The sequence below is a fragment of the Siniperca chuatsi genome, linkage group LG5, assembly GCF_020085105.1.
Source record: "Siniperca chuatsi isolate FFG_IHB_CAS linkage group LG5, ASM2008510v1, whole genome shotgun sequence".
NCBI lineage: Eukaryota > Metazoa > Chordata > Actinopteri > Centrarchiformes > Sinipercidae > Siniperca > Siniperca chuatsi.
In genome coordinates, this window is record NC_058046.1 from 2,949,272 (window position 1) to 2,971,304 (window position 22,033).

Sequence of the window (22,033 nt, forward strand, 5' to 3'; positions counted from 1 at the left end):
GTCTGAATCACTAATAATTTATATATATAAATATATATTATATATTTATGAGCTTTGAATTATGAGTTTTGAGTGATTTCTATGTCAAGTCTCAAAAAGTTTGTAAATAAATTCTCAGTCACGATATATTTTTCAAATAACGCAACAACGCTCGGCTTATTTTTTTAAATTTGTATTTAATTCATCTATTTTCTGTTGTGCGATTATTATTACCATCTCATTTTCAGCCCAGAGAAATGTCATGTATGTAACTTTTTTTTAAAATCTTTGACAGCTTTATTTTCACAAACTAAATCACACTGAGATTAAGGACCTTTGTTCGGAGGGAGACTTAAAATATTTGTTAAAGAAAATTAGGAAGATATCACAACACTGGGATTAAATGTGGAGATGCCAGAAAAAAACAACTTCTAAATTACATTTCTGCATCTGTATTCTGATGTGTTTGCCTTGAAAGTAACTATAATGTGTTAAAGTATGGGATGGATGGTGTTAATTGAAGAGTCAATCTGATTGGCTGGTGCAGTGAGGGGGGGAGGGGCCTGTGGCTGTTCCTCCAGTGAGTAAATCATGGTTGACAGTGAGGCAGCAGCAGCAGCGATGGCTCACAGCTTCACTCAGGAGTATTTTCAGATCCCCGTGGTGACCCGAGCGTACACGACCGCCTGCGTCCTCACCACCGCTGCCGTGGTAAGAAACAACAACAACAACAACAACAACAACAACTACACCTCAGTAACAATGGAGAGAGTTCAAAATCTGAAGCCCTGAAATCATTCATTTCTAACCTTTTTCTCTTAAAATTCACAGTCGAGCTGCTTATTATGAACTTTTAAGAAAGAATATTGATTTCCGGACTAGACTTATGTTAATATTAGTAAATGCAAGTTGTTATGCTTTTTTTTTTTATGTCAAATAAATTGATAAACCACCGAGCAGCATACAGTTTTTGTCAGGTGTTGCTTTTTCCACATTTACTGAGAACATAAATGTGTCTTTCAACTAGAAAAAGTCCAAATTTACTGAAAATCTGCAGTAGAAACATTTGAAATACTTTCAACATCTTAACAAGCTGAGGCTTTTGTTATTTAGACATAGTAAAAAACCATTAATTTCTAACTTTTTTCTCTTAAAATCCACAGTCAAGCTGAAGAATATTGATTTCCGGACTAGACTTATGTTAATATTATAAACGCAAGTTGTTTTATGATGTCAAATAAATTGATAAACCACTGAGCAGCATACAGTTTTTGTCAGGTGTTGCTTTTTCCACATTTACTGAGAACATAAATGTGTCTTTCAACTAGAAAAAGGCCAAATTTACCGAAAAAAATCTGCAGTAGAAACATTTGAAATAGTTTCAACATCTTAAAATGTTGAGTCTTTAGAGCTTTTGAAACAATATAAACAAGTTAAACAGTTTTAAAATGTCTTTGAGATGTATGAGAGTTTAAAGTTAAAGCGCATACATGTTAGTTAAAGTACTGAAAGGGTTTGAAGTGTCAGTTTAAGCGTAAGTAAGAACCGTCAGCTAAAGAGTAAAAAACAGCAGGTGAAATATTAGTTGAAGTGGAAGCGCTGAAGATAGTTGTAGTCTTTGCACCAAAACCAGCGTCAGTTGATTTGCAAGCGTTGACAGCAGTTGAAATGTCGGCTGACGTTTAACGGGTGAACGCAGCTTAAACGTCGGGTCAGATGTAAGCGATAAAAGCACTCGAAATGTTAGTCGAAGTGTAAGCTTTAAAATGAGCTGAACTGTTGGTTGAAGAATAAGAGATTTCAAGTGTCAGTTGAAGTGAAAGTGCTGAGAACAGCTGAGCGGTTAGTTTAAGTGTTGTCACTGAGTTCAGAACTCATTTAATGTGTATGGGATGAAAGCAGTCGAACTGTCAATTGAAGTGAAATACTGGAGATAGTCGTGGTATGTGCACTTGCAGTTGATATGCAAGCATTGACACCAGTTGAAATGTCAGTTGAAGTGAGAGCTAAAAGTAGTTGAACTGTCAGTTGAAGAGACAGCAGTTGACGTTCCAGATGAAGTTAAAGCATTGAAAGGAGTTGAGGTGTCAGTTGAAGTGTAAGCGTTGGTATGTCAGTTCAAGGTTAAACAAGCCATTTGAGTTGTTAATTGAAGTATAATCACTAAATGCAGTTGAACTCATCTGAAAGCAGTTGAACTGTCAGTTGAAGAGTAAAAATCAAAAGAGTCGAAATTTTAGTTGAAGTGGAAGCGCTGGAAATAGTTGTAGTGTGTGCACTTACAATGGTGTCAATTGAGATTTAAGAGCTGAAAGTAGTTGAAATGTGAGTTAAAGTGTAAAATATTAAAGCAGATGAAATGTCAGTAGATATGTTACGGGGGAAAGCAATTGAAGTGCCAGTTTCGGTTGGAGCGTAATCACTGAATGCAGCTGAACTAATTTAAATAGCATGTGATAAAAGCAGTTAAACTGTCGGTTGAAGAGTAAATAACAAAACCAGTTGAAATTTTAGTTGAAGTGGAAGTGCTAGAGATAGTTGTAGCATTGACGCAGTTGAAATGTTGGTTGACATGTAATGGGTGAAAGCAGTTGAAGTGAAATTTTGTAGTTGTAAATGTTGAAGTGTAAACTCTGAAAGTAGTTGAACTGTCAGTTTAAGAGTAAAAGATGAAAGCAGTTGTAAATGTTTTATATAAGGACATTTTAAGTGTTTATGTACTGTATTTGTCGTAAATTATAACTTCTATCAAGACATATTATTACAACTGTGTTTTACTATATAGTCACATTATTTGTTTATACAGCAGCCTCCACTTTATGGGGAGTTATAGTTGTGGACAAATACATTAATAAACACTTAAAATGTCCATTTATTAAATGTTTACATACTGCTTATATATACTAAATAGGGCCTTTAAGTCCTTAAAGTGTTACCAATACAATTCAAATATCAAAAAAATAATTACTTTATGTCTTGATACCTAACTTGCTGATTAATATTATTTTTTTTTAGCAACTTGAGGTCATCACCCCCTTTCAGCTCTACTTTAACCCAGACCTCATCATCAGAAGATACCAGGTAACATTAATCAACTATTTAGTAAAATAAAAACATAGCAATATGGTATATTTACACTCTTTATCTCTTTCTCTCAGATATGGCGCCTGATAACCAGCTTCCTCTTCTTTGGTTCTCTTGGATTCAGTTTCGTGTTCAACATCATCTTTCTGTATCCTTTATCACAGCGTTTCCTCTGGCAAAAACAGAACAAATATCTCAGTTTATCTATAAAAACACTTCTATAAAGTCTAACAGCAGCATTAGCATTATCACTAGGGCAAATCTGCAGCAGAGTCCTTAACCAAAGTAAGTTATCGATACTGTCGGATGCTGGAGGAAGGCAGTTTCCGGGGAAGGACGGCAGATTTTGTTTTCATGTTCCTGTTTGGAGGAATAGTGATGACTGTATCCTTTTAGATCCTTAGCAAAAAAATCCCCAACAGCTACCGCTTTTATGACACCCTTAAATAAAAAGGTCAGTTTTCACAAATAACAAAAACACATTTTCTCACGTAGATGAACAGATTTTGTCGTTGCCTTCTGTAAGTACCAGTGGAACTGGTACTTCAGATAAATGTACAGCGTGAACAATCGGGTAGTAAAGTAAGACGGGATGTTAGTGTTTGTCCAGGTTTTGATACGTCTCTGAGATTTCTGCCTCCACCCAAATATAATGGAGGTGAATGGAATTTAGTTTGTGTTGTTTCCATTATGCAAAGTTTAGATTTAATAAAATCCAGCAGCATTTTATCTTTCCAGAAACAAATGTTACTCTGAATAATCCACAGAACACACTGTAAAGAGTTTTCATTGGAACTGAAGAAATATTCCTTATGAAATAGCTGCAAGTGCAACTAATGATTATTTCCATGATCGATTTGCCAATTATTATCATCATCTATTCATTTTGTCTGTAAAATTGTGAAAAATTGTGAAAACTCACAATTTGCTAAAGCCCAAGGTAATGTCGTAACATTATTTATTGGTTTATTTAACAGAAACAGTCATAACCAACTCTGTACAATGTCAAAAATGCCCATCACTATTTACCAGATTCCACGAAGACGTCTTCATATTACTTGTTTTGTCTGATCAATGCTCCAAAACAAATATATTCAGCTATCACATCAGCCAATCCTCACAGCTGAGAAGATAGAAGCTTTTTACTTAAAATACTTCAAAGATGATCAAAATAGTTGCAATGATTATTTTTCGGATTAATCGTTTCAGTTCTACTATGAAAAAACGGTCCACAGTGAGGTCCGTCGGTTATATTCCAGACATTATTTGTAATATGTAACTCACCTCTGTCGTACTGGGGTGGAGACACAAATCTCAGAGTCAGAGCCTAATAATCAAAAACCCGGTCCCAATACAAGACCGGTCCTCAGTACCCAACCCAAGTGGTGACAGAAATCTAAGAAAAAATCTGAACAAATAAAACCAAAACTAACCGCATGGTTAGATACCAGAAGAGTTGACCGATAAAATGTGGGGGTTTTGTAATTTGGGTGAACTGACTTCTCTTCTGAGCTGTCAGTTTTCAGGTCAGTCTCATGTTTAGGTCATTGCGTGTATTCTCCTGCATCATGAGGGGTAATTGTTTCAGTAAGATGCCTGCTGGCTAAAAGCACGTAAAGCCAGCGACTGTACATGCAGCCGGTCTCTTTTTGACGACGCTCAGCAGTTTGTAGCCAGAAGCTCTTGTTCACATTCCAGGTTAATGATACAGTCCTATGGTATGTTTACCACAGATGTCCCTCTGGGCTGTTGTGAAACTGTCAAAGTGCAGGTTTATGGGGTTTTTCTGGAGCCATGTTATGTTTCATGGACAGTTTTAAGTGCAGGTCTACTGTACGAGGACTAATTCTGCTGTAATATCAGGATAGTACAGAGTTGAGTGTGTTAACAGAACAGTAACATGCTTAGCTTAGCATTCGGTAAACAATAACTCCAGCTGCGACAAAATGTCTGCCGATATTAGAGAGAAACTCATATAAATGTTTAAGTTTTAGGACTTTAGTCAAACAAATACTCCCATTTTAGCATCATATCAAGCACTGAGTGATTAACGTCCAGTACTTGTGTTTTGTTGTGTAACATTTCTGGAGGCAAACAAAAAAAACTAAAACGTTTTTCTGACTATAATGAACAAAATACAGTTCATTTTATGAACGGATACAAATCGTCACGGCCAGTCAAACGTATGAGCCATAATTATGAGCAGAAAGTAAAAGTTGTTCTTTTCTACTCAAAATGATGATAGTAAGTCAATAAAACATATAAGTTTGACTTAATGTGTCATAATTTTGCCTTAGTAAGTAAAATTTTTGACTTGATATTTCAAAACCTTAAATAAGTAATAAATCAATATTCAAGTCCAACTTTAAGTCAAAATGTTTAAAATGAAAATACTCTTTGTAAGTCAAAGTTATTCAGTAAAATTATGTAAAAATCAATATTTTTTTATTAAATAAGTCAATTATTTACTTAGTATCTCATAATTTTGACTAAGCAAGTAACTTTGACTTATCTCATAATATTGACTTACCAAAAATACTGAGAAAGTCAAATTTTTTGACATATTATCACATTATTAATAATTTACCATTATTTACCATTTTTTTCTTTTATCAACCCAAATTTTTAATCAATTTTTGTCCTTTTCCTGGCAGAAATGGGCTTCCATAAATTTTAAAATTAATCTCCACCTAAAACAGACGCTCTCAGGTGTTGTTTTTACTGTCATGAAACAAGCGATTAGTTGCATTTAACCCGAAGAACCTGCAGCTGTTCGGTCTGTTCGCCAACGTCTTCTTCCTGGGTCAGGCCTTCATCATCATGCTGGTGTACGTGTGGAGTAGAAGACACCCGCTCGTACGCATGAACTTCTTCGGCCTCCTGAACTTCCAGGCGCCGTTTCTCCCCTGGGTGCTCATGGGATTTTCGCTGCTGCTCGGAAACTCCATCGTGGTCGACCTGCTAGGTATAAAGACATTCCACCAACAACATCTGATGTAGCCAGACATTGTTCTGTTAATATAGGATGAGCAGATATGGCTTATTTATATATATATATATATATATATATGAGTTCTGCAGAACTGCGGAGTCTTTTAACAGTTCAAAATGGGCAGTCCAATTTAAAGTTTATAAATTGTATCAGAAATAACTGACTGCAGTGCGACAAGGTAGCGCACAGACCACGACACTCGCTTGTACGCAAAAGGCTCAGTAATTTCTTAAAACAGCTGCTCGCTGTAGTTTTTAATCAAACAAACAGGAGGAAATAGTGCATTTGTTGGGGACTATTTTCAGCGGCGGATGAATCCACATGTGGTGCTGTAGTGAGTGTTTGGGGCAGCAGGACGGTGTGTGTGGGACTGAGTCAGAATAAACTGCAGTGTGTGTGTTCATGGTGATGAAGGAAGATGTCACCCAGTGCAACAGTGCGGCTCACTGATGTGTTTTTAATAGTTTCTGGACGACAAAGGAGCTCTGCGGCTCAGAGGAAGAAGATATATGAGGCTTTGATACACACAGTACTTGTTAGTGGATACGTTCAGGGTTGGTTAGACTATGTAGATGGGATTAGTTGAGATTTGCCCTTTAAGCATGAATCAAACGTTATAATGATGCAGATGCATACGACTAATGCACTGAAGTGAAGTCATGCAGCTGTTCCTTCCCTCCCTCCTCAGGTATCAGTGTCGGCCACATGTACTACTTCCTGGAAGACGTGTTTCCAAACCAGCCGGGAGGAAGGAAGCTGCTGACGACACCAGAACTTCTGTAAGAATCAGAATTCATCTTTACTGGAGTCCAACACGTGCGTTTTTATTTATTTCATTTAGAGATGACTGGCAGAAACGACCACTACTGACTGACTGAGACTGTCTGGGAAGTTCAGTACTGAACCCCAGTACTACAAACTAGTCTGAACCACTGAGTATCCAAAACTAAAATGTACAGGCATCAAATGCTTTGGATGTCTTGTTTACTTCAATCTCTTAAACTAGGAACTATGTTTCAGACATTTCCAGATTTAAACACATTTTGTTAAAATGTTATAGATTTATTTTATACATTATTGTTGGTTGTTTGTATCAAGACAACATTTAACACTTCTGTTTTGGAGTTAAAATTCTCTTAATGTTCTGCAAATTAAGCTATCAGTGAAAGTAGTGTCCTGGGAACCATGAAGCGTTGCATCTCCCCAATCGTCACTAAATATTGTAATATTAGTTATAACTAACTATTGTCATCTAATAAAAGGCAGAGAACGTCCAAAAACAGAAGAGAGTATTGTCTTGATATTGGTGTGGAAACTATTCCAATCTAATAGATGAAAAGTTGTTTTTTTTAAGTGGAAATTTGCAAAGTTACCATGCGTTTGTTAAAGTTTTCTTAAGCATCAAACCCTCCGTAGGTTTGACATACATGCCTGTTTCATTTCCATGTCACTCCTCAGTTGTACAGAGGGTGACATTACACATTATCAGGGAACATTTTTCATAGAAACTTCTATTTATTTATATATATATATATATATATATATACATTTATTTGTTTTTCCCTCTTTAATTACATTTAATGTTATGCTTGTTAAGTTTCTCCTTTTCCCGAGAATGTTGAGGGATGGCAGGGAGGGTTTTTATAAATGCTTAGAAGGGTTCTGTTTATCCAAAATGAACAAAAAACAAACATAAATCAAGAAAATTATAATCTTTTCACAGGGCTCTCGCATTCTCACGCATGTTTCACTAGTATGGCATTTGTTTTGATTAGTGAAATGTACTAACACAAGAAGGAAATAGTCTGATGTTGCAAATTTGGTGAAACAGGCCAAATGGTAAGTGGCCAAAAGTCGCAGGGTTCAATCAGAGCAGACGCACATCCTGATGAAGTCCAGGCTTTTTTTTTTCCCGGTTGTACTTAAAGCGTCCAGATTCAGTATATTAGTATAAAGAAGATCAGTCTGTTTTATTTAGGTAATACAAAGAGATTTTTTTCTGGCAAGCGATACAGAAATATCCGCTTCCGTACCAGCAGACTACAGAGCAGCTTCTTTCCTCAGGCTGTGACTCCTCAGTTCATCCTCTGCACTCCACCATAAATAATAGTTTTCTGTTTGTTTGGTTTTTGTCTGTAGCATGAAGGGCCAACAGCTTGCATTTCATTGTACAGTGATATTTAAATTAACCTTGAACCATCACGTCATCCTTACTGTACAGGCGAGCCATGTTTGACCGGCAGGAGGACCCAGGCTACAGTCCCCTCCGAGAGGAGCAGCGGGACGAGGAGCCGCACGACTAACAGCACCAAGACCCCCGAAATCAGGAGAAACCAGCTGGCAGAAACACCATCGGACAGTGGATGTGGATTTGTGGAGCCCCGAGTCCTTGCAGAGGACAGTTAAGATGTTTAAGGACTGAACTGAAAGATTTTTATTTTGCCAAAGCATTTCGGAGTTTAATGGCACGTTCACACAAAGTTTATTTTAACTACTGAGCGTTAATTTGTCTTAATGAGAACAGCAGCACAGAGATGGCAGAAAAAAACAAGTCTCAGTTCTCTAACAAGAAGACTGAGCTCCAGTTTCTGTAGGACAGAAAATATAATTTAAACAAGCAATGAGCAATAACCCCAAAATGCAAAGGATTACAGGTAGAAGGAAGACAAAGCAGAACAAACTTAAAAAGGTACCCTGTGGAGTATTTGACCACTACTCAACAGAGCGATGGTTTGATGAGTGGGTCCTCGTTTTGTTCGGATCGCGCACAAGCATGCGTAGTATGCCGAGAAACTCAGCAAAGCGCCAACAAAAGGAAGCGAAGAAGACTGCTAGCAAGTAAACATGGATGTAAACAATACTGGATTCAAAAAAATCACCTCTGCAAATGTTTTATGATGAAGGAAAAGCACTTAACACATTTGATAGATCTCCAGGATACACACAGTGAGCGTTGGTGAGTAACACTGACTCTGAACAGAAACTTTGTTTACAAGGAAACTCCACAGGGCACCTTCAAGGTCCACTTACTAGCTTTTTTTTTTTTTTTTTTTAGCTTTCAACCATATCTCACAGGCTTTATTAGGGGTCATCACGTGACCTAAGACTAAGAATGACCCCTCTTAAACGAATGGTGATCGTTTAAGAGGGGAAATTGTAACCCCCGTTTCCGAAGACTAAGTGGACCTTCGAGTTAAGGTTATTCTGTCACACGTTCTGTTTAAGGTCAGAAATTAAGTTAACGGCAAGTAGAGAGACACTGTCCAACAACAAGCTCCAACTGCTTCACTTGGCCTCTGTTTACAAAGTTATTCACATAAACAAATGTATAGATTAATAATAAATATTTCACAGATGCTTTGGCAATGTTAACATCTGTTTCCCAGGCCAATAAAGCCCAATTGAATTGAATATAAACATTGTAACTGCGTAAAAGAAGTAGGAACAGTTAGTTTAAAATTGCCGACATCTTAAACTTTCATTTCTGACCCCAGCATCGCCTTCCCAGTGCTAACACGACCAGTTGTGTAAACTTGGTGTTTGTACGTTGCTTAGGAAGAGCTGAAAGGAGCGGGACTAACCCACAACTCCCTTCCCTGCTGTTGTGTCACTGCTGCAGGTTCACAGAACTGCCGACGGCCTGAAATCCCATCAGCCCCGTCTGCACACTCTGCACTTTCACCCACTGCCTTTGTGGGTCAAACACTGGGGACAAAATGGAAATTGCTTAGCACAACAACACGCAAACAAGTCTCTGTGGGACCCCAACAACAAAACACGTACTTCATCATCCCTTATAACACAGCACTGCTGAGAAAGATTAGTCACAACTGGGGTTAGACTGATGTGGGTGTGAAGGTCAACATCAAGAAACCAATTCTTTGTTTTCAGAGACTCAACAAGTTTTTTGTTTTTTCTTTTCAGGGTGGAAAAGTGTCTAAAGGAACATTTACATTAAGTGTGTGATCATTATGGGACAGAGAAATTCGGAGAATTAAGAATTAATTCTCAAAAACCTAAAACTAAGGCTAACGATTTAAGACAAATGTGTAATTGCAATTTTGCTGACCCATATTTCGAGTGAAACTGTGAGAAAGTTCTACAAATTAAACTACAGCCTTTTATTTGTTAAACAAGGTTGCGCCAAACAAACTTACAAACGCATTTAATCTGACAGAATAACGCAGGTGCTCGTTTCTGCGACCCTTTTTTAAACCTGCCAGTTAGAGAAAAGTCAACTTCAAAGTAAACTTGCCGTTTTATACAGAAAAATTGACCAATTTAAATCACATTAAGATATTACATTGCATGTTCGGCAACTCTGTTCACCATGTTGTCATTTACACTCGACAACTACCGAGCTTCCTGTCTGAAACTGTTGCGAGCGATCATCTACGAGTCTACAGCCACGCCAGCGGTGCCTTTTAGCTAAAAGCTAACATTGGCATGCTAACATGCTGATGTTAAGCAGGTATAATGCTTACCATGTTCATCATCTTAGTTTAGCCTGTTAGCATGCTAATATTTGCTAATTAGCGCAGAACTCGAAGAAGAAAAGTCAGAGATCACCAAATATTATTAAATTATATTATTAAAATGTATCCTGAGGGGAACATGAGCGCCAAATTTCATTGCAATCCATTTAAGAGTTGTTTCTATCCATTTCATGCAAACTCCATGTTCAACAATAATATCAGTAAACTCCAACATCGGTCTAACCCTTATGGAAGAAATACTTCAGTCAATAATGTTTTTAAATGATGCACAATATAACCAGACGGCAAATCAAGCTCTTTCACTTTTTTTATTTTTATTTTGTAAGAATTATTAAAATGTACAAAAAGACAACAAATACAACATAACAATATATTATCTGAGAATGGCTGTGTGGTTTTTTTCTCCCTCTGTGGTCAGGTAAAGAGAGTCAGTGGTCAAAAGTGAGAGAGCAGCTTCTCCACGCTGAGGGTCGTACGGGAAACACGAGGGACATTTTCTACAGGGGGCCTTTGCCAAACAGAACATAATATTAACATTAATAATAAAAAATAACACGGTGAACGGCCGAATGAGAACCCGGTCGAGCAGAAAAAGACATCCGGCGCGCGATGGAGGGACATCTTTGTTGGCGATGTTGCGAACCGTGACAGCGTCATACCTCAATCAGATGAGCACCGTTCCTGTAGGGGGCGCCGCCGCCGCTGACGCCTCATCTACCACGCAGGTGCCGTGTTCGCCAGTCGCCTCATTCGCCTGTGGAGCAAACGGGAACAGAGCGTCAACAACTCAACAACAACAGCCAGACAAAACGATCTACTGCGGTTTCCTCTTTTGATGGAAAAGACGCGACACAAAGTTTCCAAAGTTTAAGGTGACGTCTTCAAATTAGGGCCGCAACAAACGCGCATTTTTCAATTAATCCCTTGATAATGTTTTTTCAATTAATCATTTAGTCTCTAAAATGCGAGAAAATTGTGAAAAATGATGCAGGTGACGCCTTCATATTGTTTGTTTTGTCTAAAACCAGAAGATATGAAAGTCAAAAGCTGCAATATCTCACATTTGAGCATTTCTGCTGGATTGACGACTTTAACAACTAATTAATTATCAGAATTTAATTATTCATTTACTGTCGCTGAACTTACCAATTAATCGACCGATCGTTTCAGCACTGCTTAAAATAGCTCGTTGTGTCTGCTCAGCAGTCCAAAACCCCAAAATATTCAGTTTACAAAGACGTGAAACGGAGAAAGTTTGGCATTTTAGCTTAATAAATGACTAAAATGGGTCATCAGTTATCAAAATTGTTGTGTTTACAGTTTCTGTAATCTCTAATCGAATAATTGGTAATACTTTATTTTATGGGCCCGTAATTTCCTGATAATTTCCAGAACCATGTATTTTGTCACTAAATACAAGTAGCTGCAACGATTAGTCGATTGATCGATCGACAGAAAAAAAAATACTGAATTTATAATACTGAGTTATTTTTTTAAAAGAAAGAAAGCCAAAATTCTCTGGTTCCAGCCTCTCAAATGTGTATAATTTCTGGTTTCCGTATTCGTATTCTTGAACTAAATATCTTTGGGGTTTTGGACTTTAAAGAGGTCACCTTGGAAATTCTCACCAACATTTGTCACTATTTTCTGATATTTTACAACCAAATGATTCGTTGTTTAATCAAGAATCGAATGAATCTATAATCTATAAAGAATAAATTATCACCTGAACATGTTTCTGCAATAAAACCAATACAGGCTTTGCAGCTGTACCACATACTTACTTTTATTTTATTAACCTTTATTTAACCAGATAAAAGTCACGAGATAAAAAGTCGTATTTTGAAGACAGAGCGGGACATAAAACACAAAACTAATGAAGCAAACTGCAGTCGACTCTGTCGAACATCCAACCGACACTCACCTCGTGTTTCTGTCCTGATCTCTGATCTTCTTCTCCATCTCTGCGTCTGTCAGGGTCTCCAGCAGGGGGCACCACTGGTCAGCATCACCTGTGTTTCTAATGGCTATCTCCACTGTGGGCAGAGGGTTCTCACTGCACAACACCAAAAACAAGAAACAAACACTTCAGCTTCACTTTACAGCAGCACTCGACGGCTGTTTCTGCTGCGACTTCTCATTTCATGTGACTCAGATCGGATGTTTTCTAATCAATGTGAAACCTGGCCCCCGAAGCTTAAGCGGATCCTGAAACACGCACGCAAAATTGTACTTGAAAGCTTCAAAGATGGAGACCTGACACTGTTTCTGTTACAATAACTAAATATTATGACATATGACATTATGACAAAAAGACAGGATCGAGAAAGGAAATTCCTGACTTTGCTGATATTTTAGGAAAAAGCGCAACTAAACAGAAACATAGATGTGTAGATGTGAAAACAAGCGTGAGAAGCGAAGGCAAAATAACAGATCTGAGCTCATGTTTTTGTGCATGTGACCGTCGCTGTGAACACATACAGGCATCACATTCAGGTTATACCCTCCATAAATATATGAACATTAAAAAGGAAATTCGTAAATACACCAAGTTCAGCTCTGTTCAATTTGACTTTTCTTTGCACGACTCTCTGCAAACATCCAATCATTCGTTCTCATGAAATAAGCAGGAAAACAAATAAACAATTTCTTCCTCACCAGATGACTGTGATGGAGATCAGCGCTGCTGTCTGGGTTTTGAAATATTTCATTACTTCACATCCTGGGAAACTCAAACCCAGACAGCAGACTGTCGGCTGCATTTCACCCAAAGAAGAACCATCAGAGCAGCAAACGCCAAACCTTAACTTAACCTCGTTCAACTTCAGTCTGGGCGTTTCATAAAAAAAACCCCACACATCTGCTGGTTCACAATTAGAAATGCAACAACGGGCTTCGGGTGCTGGATGAGCATCCTAACAAGAAGCCTACAGGTGAGAGGTTAAAGGTCACAGCCACATCACCGTGGCAACAACATGCACAACAAGAGATGTAATAGGACATTTCCACACAGTTTGTTTCTTGCAACTCCCTAAAACAAAAACAAGAAATCGTCAAATTCCCCTTTTTCATGCTTGCGAAGGAAACACGGCTCAAGTCTCTCGTTGGACATCAGACTATAAAACCTTTCTAAAAGTTAGCAATAACGTGTCAAAATGTGCTAAAATGTCCCTCTAAAAATAATAAAATACCGTAATACACAACATTATGGCCTGCATCATAGCACGTTATCGTTTTAAATGTTAAAATATTTACTTTTCTTTCTTACTGTGACTATCCACATTACAGCTACATTCACATATGTAATGAACATAAATATGTTAAATATGAATATGTTTGACGTAATGGTGAAAACTGATCGTGTCGTGTGTTTCAGAAGCGATCCAAGAAAACTCATGCCTGTTTTCCAAACTGTGTTTACAATAACTTAGATTTAGTAGTTGTATAGTGTAAGGTTCTGTATAATGAGTATAAGGAATAATACCTTTAACGGGACATGATGTAACATTTTTATCATCATCCAGCACAAAACTGCCCACAGTTTCTCAAAATTATTTTTTTCATATTAAAAGAACACTAAATCCACTTATTAGGTTAGTAAATTACACGTAAAGTCACTTTATTATACTATCATCAAATAATTCTGGCGCCAGTCTATGAGTTTATTGCAACTGTAGTTATTTGCCTTTTTAAAAAGAGTACGTTTTCAGGTTGGTGGTGGAAAGAAAATTACTTCATAAAAAAAACCTGAGTGGAAACACTGGAAATAATTTTTAAAAATAATAAAAACTTTTTACGCTTGGCAGAGGTGGAAAAGTCGGTGTATCGATAAAAAAACAAATGCAGTGGAAACAGACTTGGTGAATAAATGATGACGTACATGAAGCATGTGACTTAAAGCTTCCACTGAAGAGCTGAAAACATCAGATGTGTGTGGAGCGATGAGGAGGCTGTAACCTTCCTCACATTAATACGTGAAACTAACAGAAATGTCATATTTCATCAGGTTTTCCCACGTGGTTTCTGTTCATTTGAGCTTTGACTGGAGCTCTTTTTATTACGTCAACTCGTTGTGTCCTCTGGTTTGACGGCACCCGACTGGAGAACTAGCGCCACCAACTGTTTCTCAATGAACCAACACCTAATATTCACAGCGGTTGGATTCATTCGCATTTTCTTTTGCCGGTTTTCTGGAAATTCGGTCAACATTTGCACTACATTTGGATAAAAATGTGGCTAGTGACAAAAAAGCATGCGTCGATCTAAACCTAAGCACAGACTGCTACGTATATTTTGTTTTTACCGGTAACTCTTACATGTTGGGGAAATGGGCTTGGTGGGTGAGACTGGATCTTGTATCATAGAAAAGGTTTCAGTCGTAGTCGTCTGGACGCTGTTTTCAGAATCAAGACGTTTCGGCTCCCATCCGGAAGTCATTCTCAATTGTGAAAAAATTGGACGGGAACTGGAAATTTAAGCTACTCTGAGTTACATAAGCCCTGCCCTCAGGAAGGAGTCTACCTGAGTATCTGTTAATAGCTAGTTTCACCTGAAACTGACCTAATAGTTTCCAAGATGGCCCAGTAATCAGTAATCAGGCCTATTGTTCTCTGGCTGCACCTCCCTCATCACTGTTAAGTACCTGATTAGCATATGATTGGCGTGACCAAGGTGTTAATACACTGTGGTAAACTTTGGGCAGATTAACAGAGGGACGAATGAGGGACTACACCGTCTTAACTGGATCTTGTACTGGATCCCTTCCATAAAAAAAAAAAAAAAAAAAGGCAGCCAGGATACAAAATGCAAGAAAAACACACTTTCAAACACACATTTTGCTCAGTGTTTGTGAAACCGTACCTGAAGGCATACGTCCTCTGGTGCCAGCTCAGCTGACCGCGGATGCTGTAGGCGATGGTGGTGACAAACTCCCCTCCCAGGCCGAGCTCAGAGCAAAGCTTCAGGGCAAACTTCTCCGGAGAGTTCTCCCTCTCAGACATATCCCACTCAAACTGGTCCACCAGAGAGATGTTCCCAACATGGATGTTCAACTGGAACAAACATTGGATCAACGGGAGAAAAAGACGGCTGATAAATGACTGCACTACATGCGTTACTCAGTATGAGCTACTGGCGGTGCAGAGCGTCACCTTGATGATGACCCTCTGGTCCGCCTGGTCCTCCAGGATGCTGTCTGTCGGATAAGACTCGATCTGCTGTCGGATGGCGGAGGCGATGGCAGGGACGAAGGCCAGCGGGTTGAGGTCCAGATCGTCACAAAGGATCTCAGCGAACATCTCAGGCGTCATCAGCTTCTCTGAAAATATAAAAAAAACAGGAGGATAATTCTTTTAATACTGATATTATAATTCTCGCTTCAAGGCCATGAGCTGAGAGAAAGCGATGATGTTACCGTTCATATTCCAGGTGAAAGCGTCTCTGAGCTTCTGTCCCTCGATCTCCATGTCCAGACGGATTGGAACCAGAACTTCAGACTGAGTGGCGTTCTCATGGATCACTGCTGGATCGTGGTCGTCAAAGCTGGGCAAGACAAACACACGGGGCAAAAACTTACTGACAGCAGCTAAAATTATACACTGCACTCATTGTAAATGTCTATAAAATACAAAACAAACAAAAAAAAAGTACTTTTTGCTTTGACAGACGTGAAAATCACAGTTATGCGGCACTATTAGCTATTAAAATGTGTCCAGAAGTGTCCCAAATCTCAATTTACCGCTCACTAAAGAGTATTGAGTATTTGTGATATAGGGAATAGTGAATGAGCAAACAAAGGGATTTCGGACACGGCCCCCTGTGCAGGTTCCTGTTGCTCACCACAGCGGGAAGGTCCTCTTCTTGTCTCGGCCCAGTCGGCTGCGGTTGATGGTGGTGGAGCAGGGAACCGCATCCAGGTGGTGAGAACTGTTGGGCAGCGTGGGAACCCACTGACTGTTCCTCTTCGCCTTCTGTTCCCTGGTGACAGAACAAGACATGTGGATGTGTGAGAATCATTCAAAATGAGATGGTCATGCAGTAAGTTGTTAATCTCACCTACACGGACTTCAGTGTTAAGCGTTTACAGGTTATATTCTACTCAGATGAGAGGGTAACGTAATTATTACTAGAGGATCTCTGATTTCAAACTGAGCCAGGTCAGTTAGACTGCGCACTCCCCGTTTTATTCTTCTACTCTTTATTATCTTAGGTTTTAGGCGTCATGTATTAATCAACAAGCAGAGTCGTATTGTGCTGAAAAGGAGGCTGTTTTATTCAACTGCAGATGACATGGCTTCCTGAAGTGTACGCCTATAAACCGTCAGATCAATTAGTGAAACCGGTGTTCACCATAAACTCAAACTCATACTCTAGCTTACTTGATCCAGAATGCTGCGGCACGTGTACTGACAAAAACTAGGAAAACAGATCACATCTCTCCAATATTAGCTTCTCTGCACCGGCTCCCTGTAAAATTAAGAATAGATTTTAAAATCCTTCTCCTCGCCTACAAAGCTCTTAATGGTCAGGCACCATCGTATTCTTAAAGATCTCATAATACCTTACTATCCGACTATAGCACTGCGCTCCCAGGATGCAGGGTTACTTGTGGTTCCTAGAGTCTCCAAAAGTACACCGGGAGCCAGATCCTTCAGTTATCAAGCTCCTCTCCTGTGGAACCAGGTCCCAGTTTGGGTTCAGGAGGCAGACACCATCTCCACATTTAAGAGTAGGCTTAAGACTTTCCTCTTTGATAAAGCTTATAGTTAGGGCTGGCTCAGGTGAGCCCTGAACCATCCCTTAGTTATGCTGCTATAGGCCTAGACTGCGGGGAGACTTCCCATGATGCACCTCTTTCCTCTCTCCTCCTCTCCCTCTGTATGCATTTTTATCCCATTACTGCATGTTACTAACTCGACATCTTCTCTCTCCTGTAGTTCTGTGCTTTCTCGTCTCTCTCCTCTCTCCTTCAGTTGCTTTCAGCAGGTATTTCTGCCTCCGGAGCTGCAGAGTCTGGATCTGTGGTTGTGGGCCGCCTGCTGCCCCCGTGTTCCTGCTCGACAACTGCTACTACAGTTGTTGTTATTGGCTCTGTTACTGATGCTGACATTATTCTTCCTATAGCTGTCATTCCTATTATTACTAATTTATTAATATCAACACTATAATTACTATTCTACTATATATATATATATATATAAATTTAAAAAAATAATAATTCTACGTGGTCTTTGCATTGTGCCTCCCTAACCCTCCTATCCCCTTCCCCCCTCTCAAAACCTAACACGGCAGCGGCGGATGGCCGCCCACCACTGAGTCTGGTTCTGCTCGAGGTTTCTGCCTCTTAAAAGGAAGTTTTTTCTCGCCACTGTGGCCAAGTTCTCGCTCGTGGTGGGATTTGTTGGGTCTCTGTAATTAATATTATAAAGAGTACGGTCTAGACCTGCTCTATAGGAAAAGCGCAATGAGATAACTTCCGTTATGAATTGGCGCTATATAAATAAAATTGGATTGAATTACTAGCTCTTTTGCGGAAGCCACGTGTGACCCGAGGAACCCTTTTGATGTGATGCCAAAGTGTAACTCATGGCGGCCCTGAAAGTCCTGTCCGGACGATGTTTTCAGAGGTGGCTGTAAAGGAGGTACCTGAGGTAGGCAGGGGGCTCAGTGCTGATGGAGACAGCTTTGTACTTCTCATCGTTTCCTTCGAGGATCTCCTCGACCTCCGAAGCCTTCAGCAGGGTCACGCTGGTGGCCAGCTGAGTGTAGCCGTGATCTGAACGACAAGAGTCAAAGAGTCAAATCAACACAGAAACAGCAACTGACGCCGTGAGCGTGGGACTGAGCTGGCCAGCCATTTAAATGATAACCATTGTGTATAAATTACAAAATGAGATGTTGTCAACCTCTAAAGTAAAATAAATGCGTTTAACCATCAGTGAGATAATCAGCATGTAGTTTTACATGACACGCTGACACTAGTTTTAGAATCAGAAATACTTTATTGATCCCCGAAGGGAAACTCTTTGTTACAGCAGCTCGTCTTTACGTCAGTGCACACAGGAGAAAGTACTAGCAAAAATATAATACACTATAAAACAGGTCAGAAAATAAATTAAGCATCAGGTCGGTATAAGTATAAGATAAAATAAGTGTGAGGTACCAAGTGGGTTTACTGGTTGATGATGATAATACAGTATAATAATACAATGTAATAATATAAGTAATAAGTAGCGGTGCAAGTACTAGAGCTCATTACTTTTTTAAATCTTTTTAAAACAGAAATGTATCAGTATTTTTGCATATTGAGAATTACATTTTTTAAAAACACTCCAAGGTTAAAAACCCGACTGAGAATTTGATTATTATTTTAACTGTAGTTTCCTGTTTATTTTCTGTCTCAAATTTTCTATTTGTGGAAAATACGTCTCTAATAGGGGTGTAAGCGGTACAAGTATTCGTCCCCGAACCGTTCGGTACAGGACGTTCGGTCCAGTATGGCGACTTCGCCAGTCGGCTTAGCCCGGTTAGTCAAGCTCATGTAGTGTCGCTGCCTGCGAATGTTAAACACAAATGAGGGACCAGAGCTGGAGGATCCTCCCTGACATTAAGATCCACTGCACCCAGTTACGATGGGCAACGATGAGTGTCAAACTGCCCATTGTTCAACTCAAGGCGGGTTTGTCTGTAGAAACACTTCAAACGCGACATTTACGACGGCATCACCCGAATGTGTCGATTAGCGGAACGAGACAGAAACAGACTGGAAGGCGAGTCCTCCTCCCCACAGCGTTCAGGCAGCCTCTCGCTGCAGATTCGGACCGTGCCGAAGCAATAACTGATGCTATAGGAGTGTTTATCTCGCAGATATGCAACCGTACTCGTCGGAGAGAATAGAGGATTTAAGCATTGTGCGTTGTAGTCAGTCCGTTGTGCTGCTCTATGTAAACGAGCACGAGCTGCAGTTGTTCGGGAATTATCAACAGAGTCTTATGATGGAGCATTACTGACATTTGTGTTATTTATTTTTATTGACAATAAGAAAGTATTTGAGTGCATTAACTGTTACAGTAATGGCCAATGAGCAACTGTTTAATGTTACATAACATTTAATAACATTTTTTCAAAATAACTTAAAAAAAAATGCATTTTTGTTTTCCTGCTGTACCAAAAAACATACCGAACCGTGACCCTAAAACCAAGGTACATACCGAACCGTTACACCCCTAATTTCTACATAAACCAATCGACTCCTTTAATCGTAATTAACTCTTAATTTCCATATTATTGAATTGACAGCCGTTTCTTTGTTTGGACTGCACTCTACTGACCGTGTGATGACTCCACTATTTTCTTCCGTTCTTCCACTGATGCCAGTTTTCTCCATAATGACGGGTATCTTTTATACAGGGAGCCTCTGAACATACGGAGGTAGTTTCCCACCTGAACATACAAACAGAAACAAATAGAGAATCAAGAAACATGAAGGTAGATGATCACTTTGGCTAAACAAAGATTCTTGATGATAATCAATTACTCATTAGTCATTTCTTGCTGATTCCAGTTTCGCAAATGTGAGTATTTTCTGGTTTTCTTCTGCGTATGATAGTGAACTGAATACATTTGGTGTTTGGATTGCAGGTGGGAAAATCTGAATTTGTCGATTTTTTCATCATTTTCTGACATTGCATACAACAAAGAAATAATTGATTAATCAAGAAGATAATTTACAGATTAACTGATAATGATAATAGTCACGAGTTGCAGCCCTTTACAACATCTTAACACGTTTTGCATATGACAAACACTGCTCAACGCAGTAGGACTGGGCGATATAATCTAAAATCTATATCACAATAAATTCTCACATTTCTGTATTGTTACCTGGATAACAAATCTAACTTGTTTTGCCACATACATCAGTTTATAACATGTCCTTCATTGTGCTGACTTACTTTGTATGCTCTTCTGGATTATTTAACTCCAGTATGACAACCTACAGATATTGTATTTGCTGACACAACACCAGGTCCCATTAACATTTGTAGTTGTAGTTATTTTAAGTTTTTAACTATATGGGATTCAGGCTTCAATATTTATTGAATACTGCACTAAATTTAAGTCAGTGAGCGATTCAGCGTGTCGGCTTGTCATCCAACCCTTGCATGTAGATTATATTATACATATTTAGTAGCAAATTCTGTGACCCATCAGATTAGAAATTTCAACATTTTTTAAATCATACTTACTTTGTTTGATATCTATTACTAAACACGGCGCATCTGTTGTATTTAAATAAGGCCACACATTTTGATAGCTGTGTTTTTTTGTGTATCTATCCACTAACGTTACAGTCTCTGCTATCACAGCTAGCATAATATAAGTACTAGGGGGCTAACGTTAAGAGTCTGGTATAACATACATCGGTTTATTGTGTAAGTAACATTACAGCTAACATGTATGTAATCTAATAGTATGAGAGGAACTATAGTCACGTAACAAAATACTAGAAAATAGCTAGAATTTGTTATCTAATTCAACAAGTATGAGACTTCCAGTTTCACTATGTCGTATGCTAGTTTAACGTTACATAACGCCGAAAAAAGCAGCTTTGGTTTGTTTGATAAAAGACCGTTAGCTAACTGTTTAACGTTAGCTAGCTCAAGGACGAACGTTTTCAGGTCAAACGTCACTCCGTTCCCACATCATATATATTAATGTGTTTTATCCTCGAGGCTATTCTCAGTTAAATTAACAATAAACCAGAATTAAATGAATGAGTCTCCGTGCGCTGTCTTCCCTCTCTGCTAGCATCGTTAGCTAGCTGGCTAGCTGCGAGCGGACCGGTTGCCAGGTTAAACAATACATGTCTGCCACATAAGCAAATAATTACAGTAACGATTTGTTAAAGAGGTGAAATGCTAACCTCCGATCCGATCATGTAAAAGTCTCCATCCTCCTCAAGCTGAAATTTGACCGGTTTTTGTCCAAACGTCTTGCTAAGCGCCATTCTGAAATGAAATAACAAAGCTCTGTGCTACTGCGCAGGCGCGAAAGTCAACAAAGTCCTGTCGCTGAGAGATGACGTTACAACTAACGTCTCGCTACTGTGTCAGTCAACAAATTAATAAATAATCAATGATAAACCTATCAATTAGTCAATCAATCAATCAATCTATTAAATAAAAAATCTTATTTCTAAAATATAACTTTGCTAATCCTTACTGAATCATAAAATCCCCATCTATTGCACAAGAAGAATTATGTTAATATTAATTATGGTAAGTTAATTTTAATTTAACTAAATCTGGGCTGAATATATAATTAACTGTATAATATAAAAATCTATTTATTTCTTATCCATTTATTTTGTCCAAACATGTACATAATGTAATAAAGATTATGATAATTTACTGTGTGTTTTAGGAGAGTTTGCTTAATCTTTCTGTGGACAAACAAGTCTAAAAGTATCACAGTAGATAAT

General features: G+C 38.7%; 2 protein-coding genes across 3 annotated transcripts; one reads left to right on the top strand and one right to left on the bottom strand.

Annotated features, from left to right (window-relative positions):
- The first annotated feature begins 57 nt into the window (after positions 1 to 57).
- Positions 58 to 11,087, top strand: derl3 (derlin 3). The gene is made up of 7 exons (XM_044195205.1): positions 58 to 690; positions 2,995 to 3,060; positions 3,138 to 3,211; positions 3,354 to 3,447; positions 5,833 to 6,028; positions 6,744 to 6,834; positions 8,277 to 11,087. Exons 1-7 carry the CDS (start codon positions 571 to 573, stop codon positions 8,356 to 8,358), a joined length of 723 nt encoding a protein of 240 aa, XP_044051140.1. The 5' UTR covers positions 58 to 570; the 3' UTR covers positions 8,359 to 11,087.
- Positions 10,841 to 21,631, bottom strand: smarcb1a (SWI/SNF related, matrix associated, actin dependent regulator of chromatin, subfamily b, member 1a). 2 transcript variants are annotated; one of them, XR_006377903.1, is made up of 10 exons: positions 21,476 to 21,631; positions 19,881 to 19,992; positions 18,196 to 18,325; positions 16,390 to 16,527; positions 15,965 to 16,092; positions 15,702 to 15,868; positions 15,412 to 15,602; positions 12,476 to 12,607; positions 11,211 to 11,305; positions 10,841 to 11,059 (listed from the first exon to the last, which is right to left on the bottom strand). XR_006377903.1 is itself a non-coding variant. In XM_044195204.1 (9 exons), the coding sequence occupies exons 1-9, from the start codon at positions 21,557 to 21,559 to the stop codon at positions 11,266 to 11,268; spliced, it is 1,122 nt and encodes a 373-aa protein (XP_044051139.1). In that variant the 5' UTR covers positions 21,560 to 21,631; the 3' UTR covers positions 10,841 to 11,265. The 2 variants fall into 2 exon arrangements, 1 of the variants encoding a protein (XP_044051139.1); XM_044195204.1 differs by having other exon boundaries at positions 10,841 to 11,305.
- Positions 21,632 to 22,033: the final 402 nt, after the last annotated feature.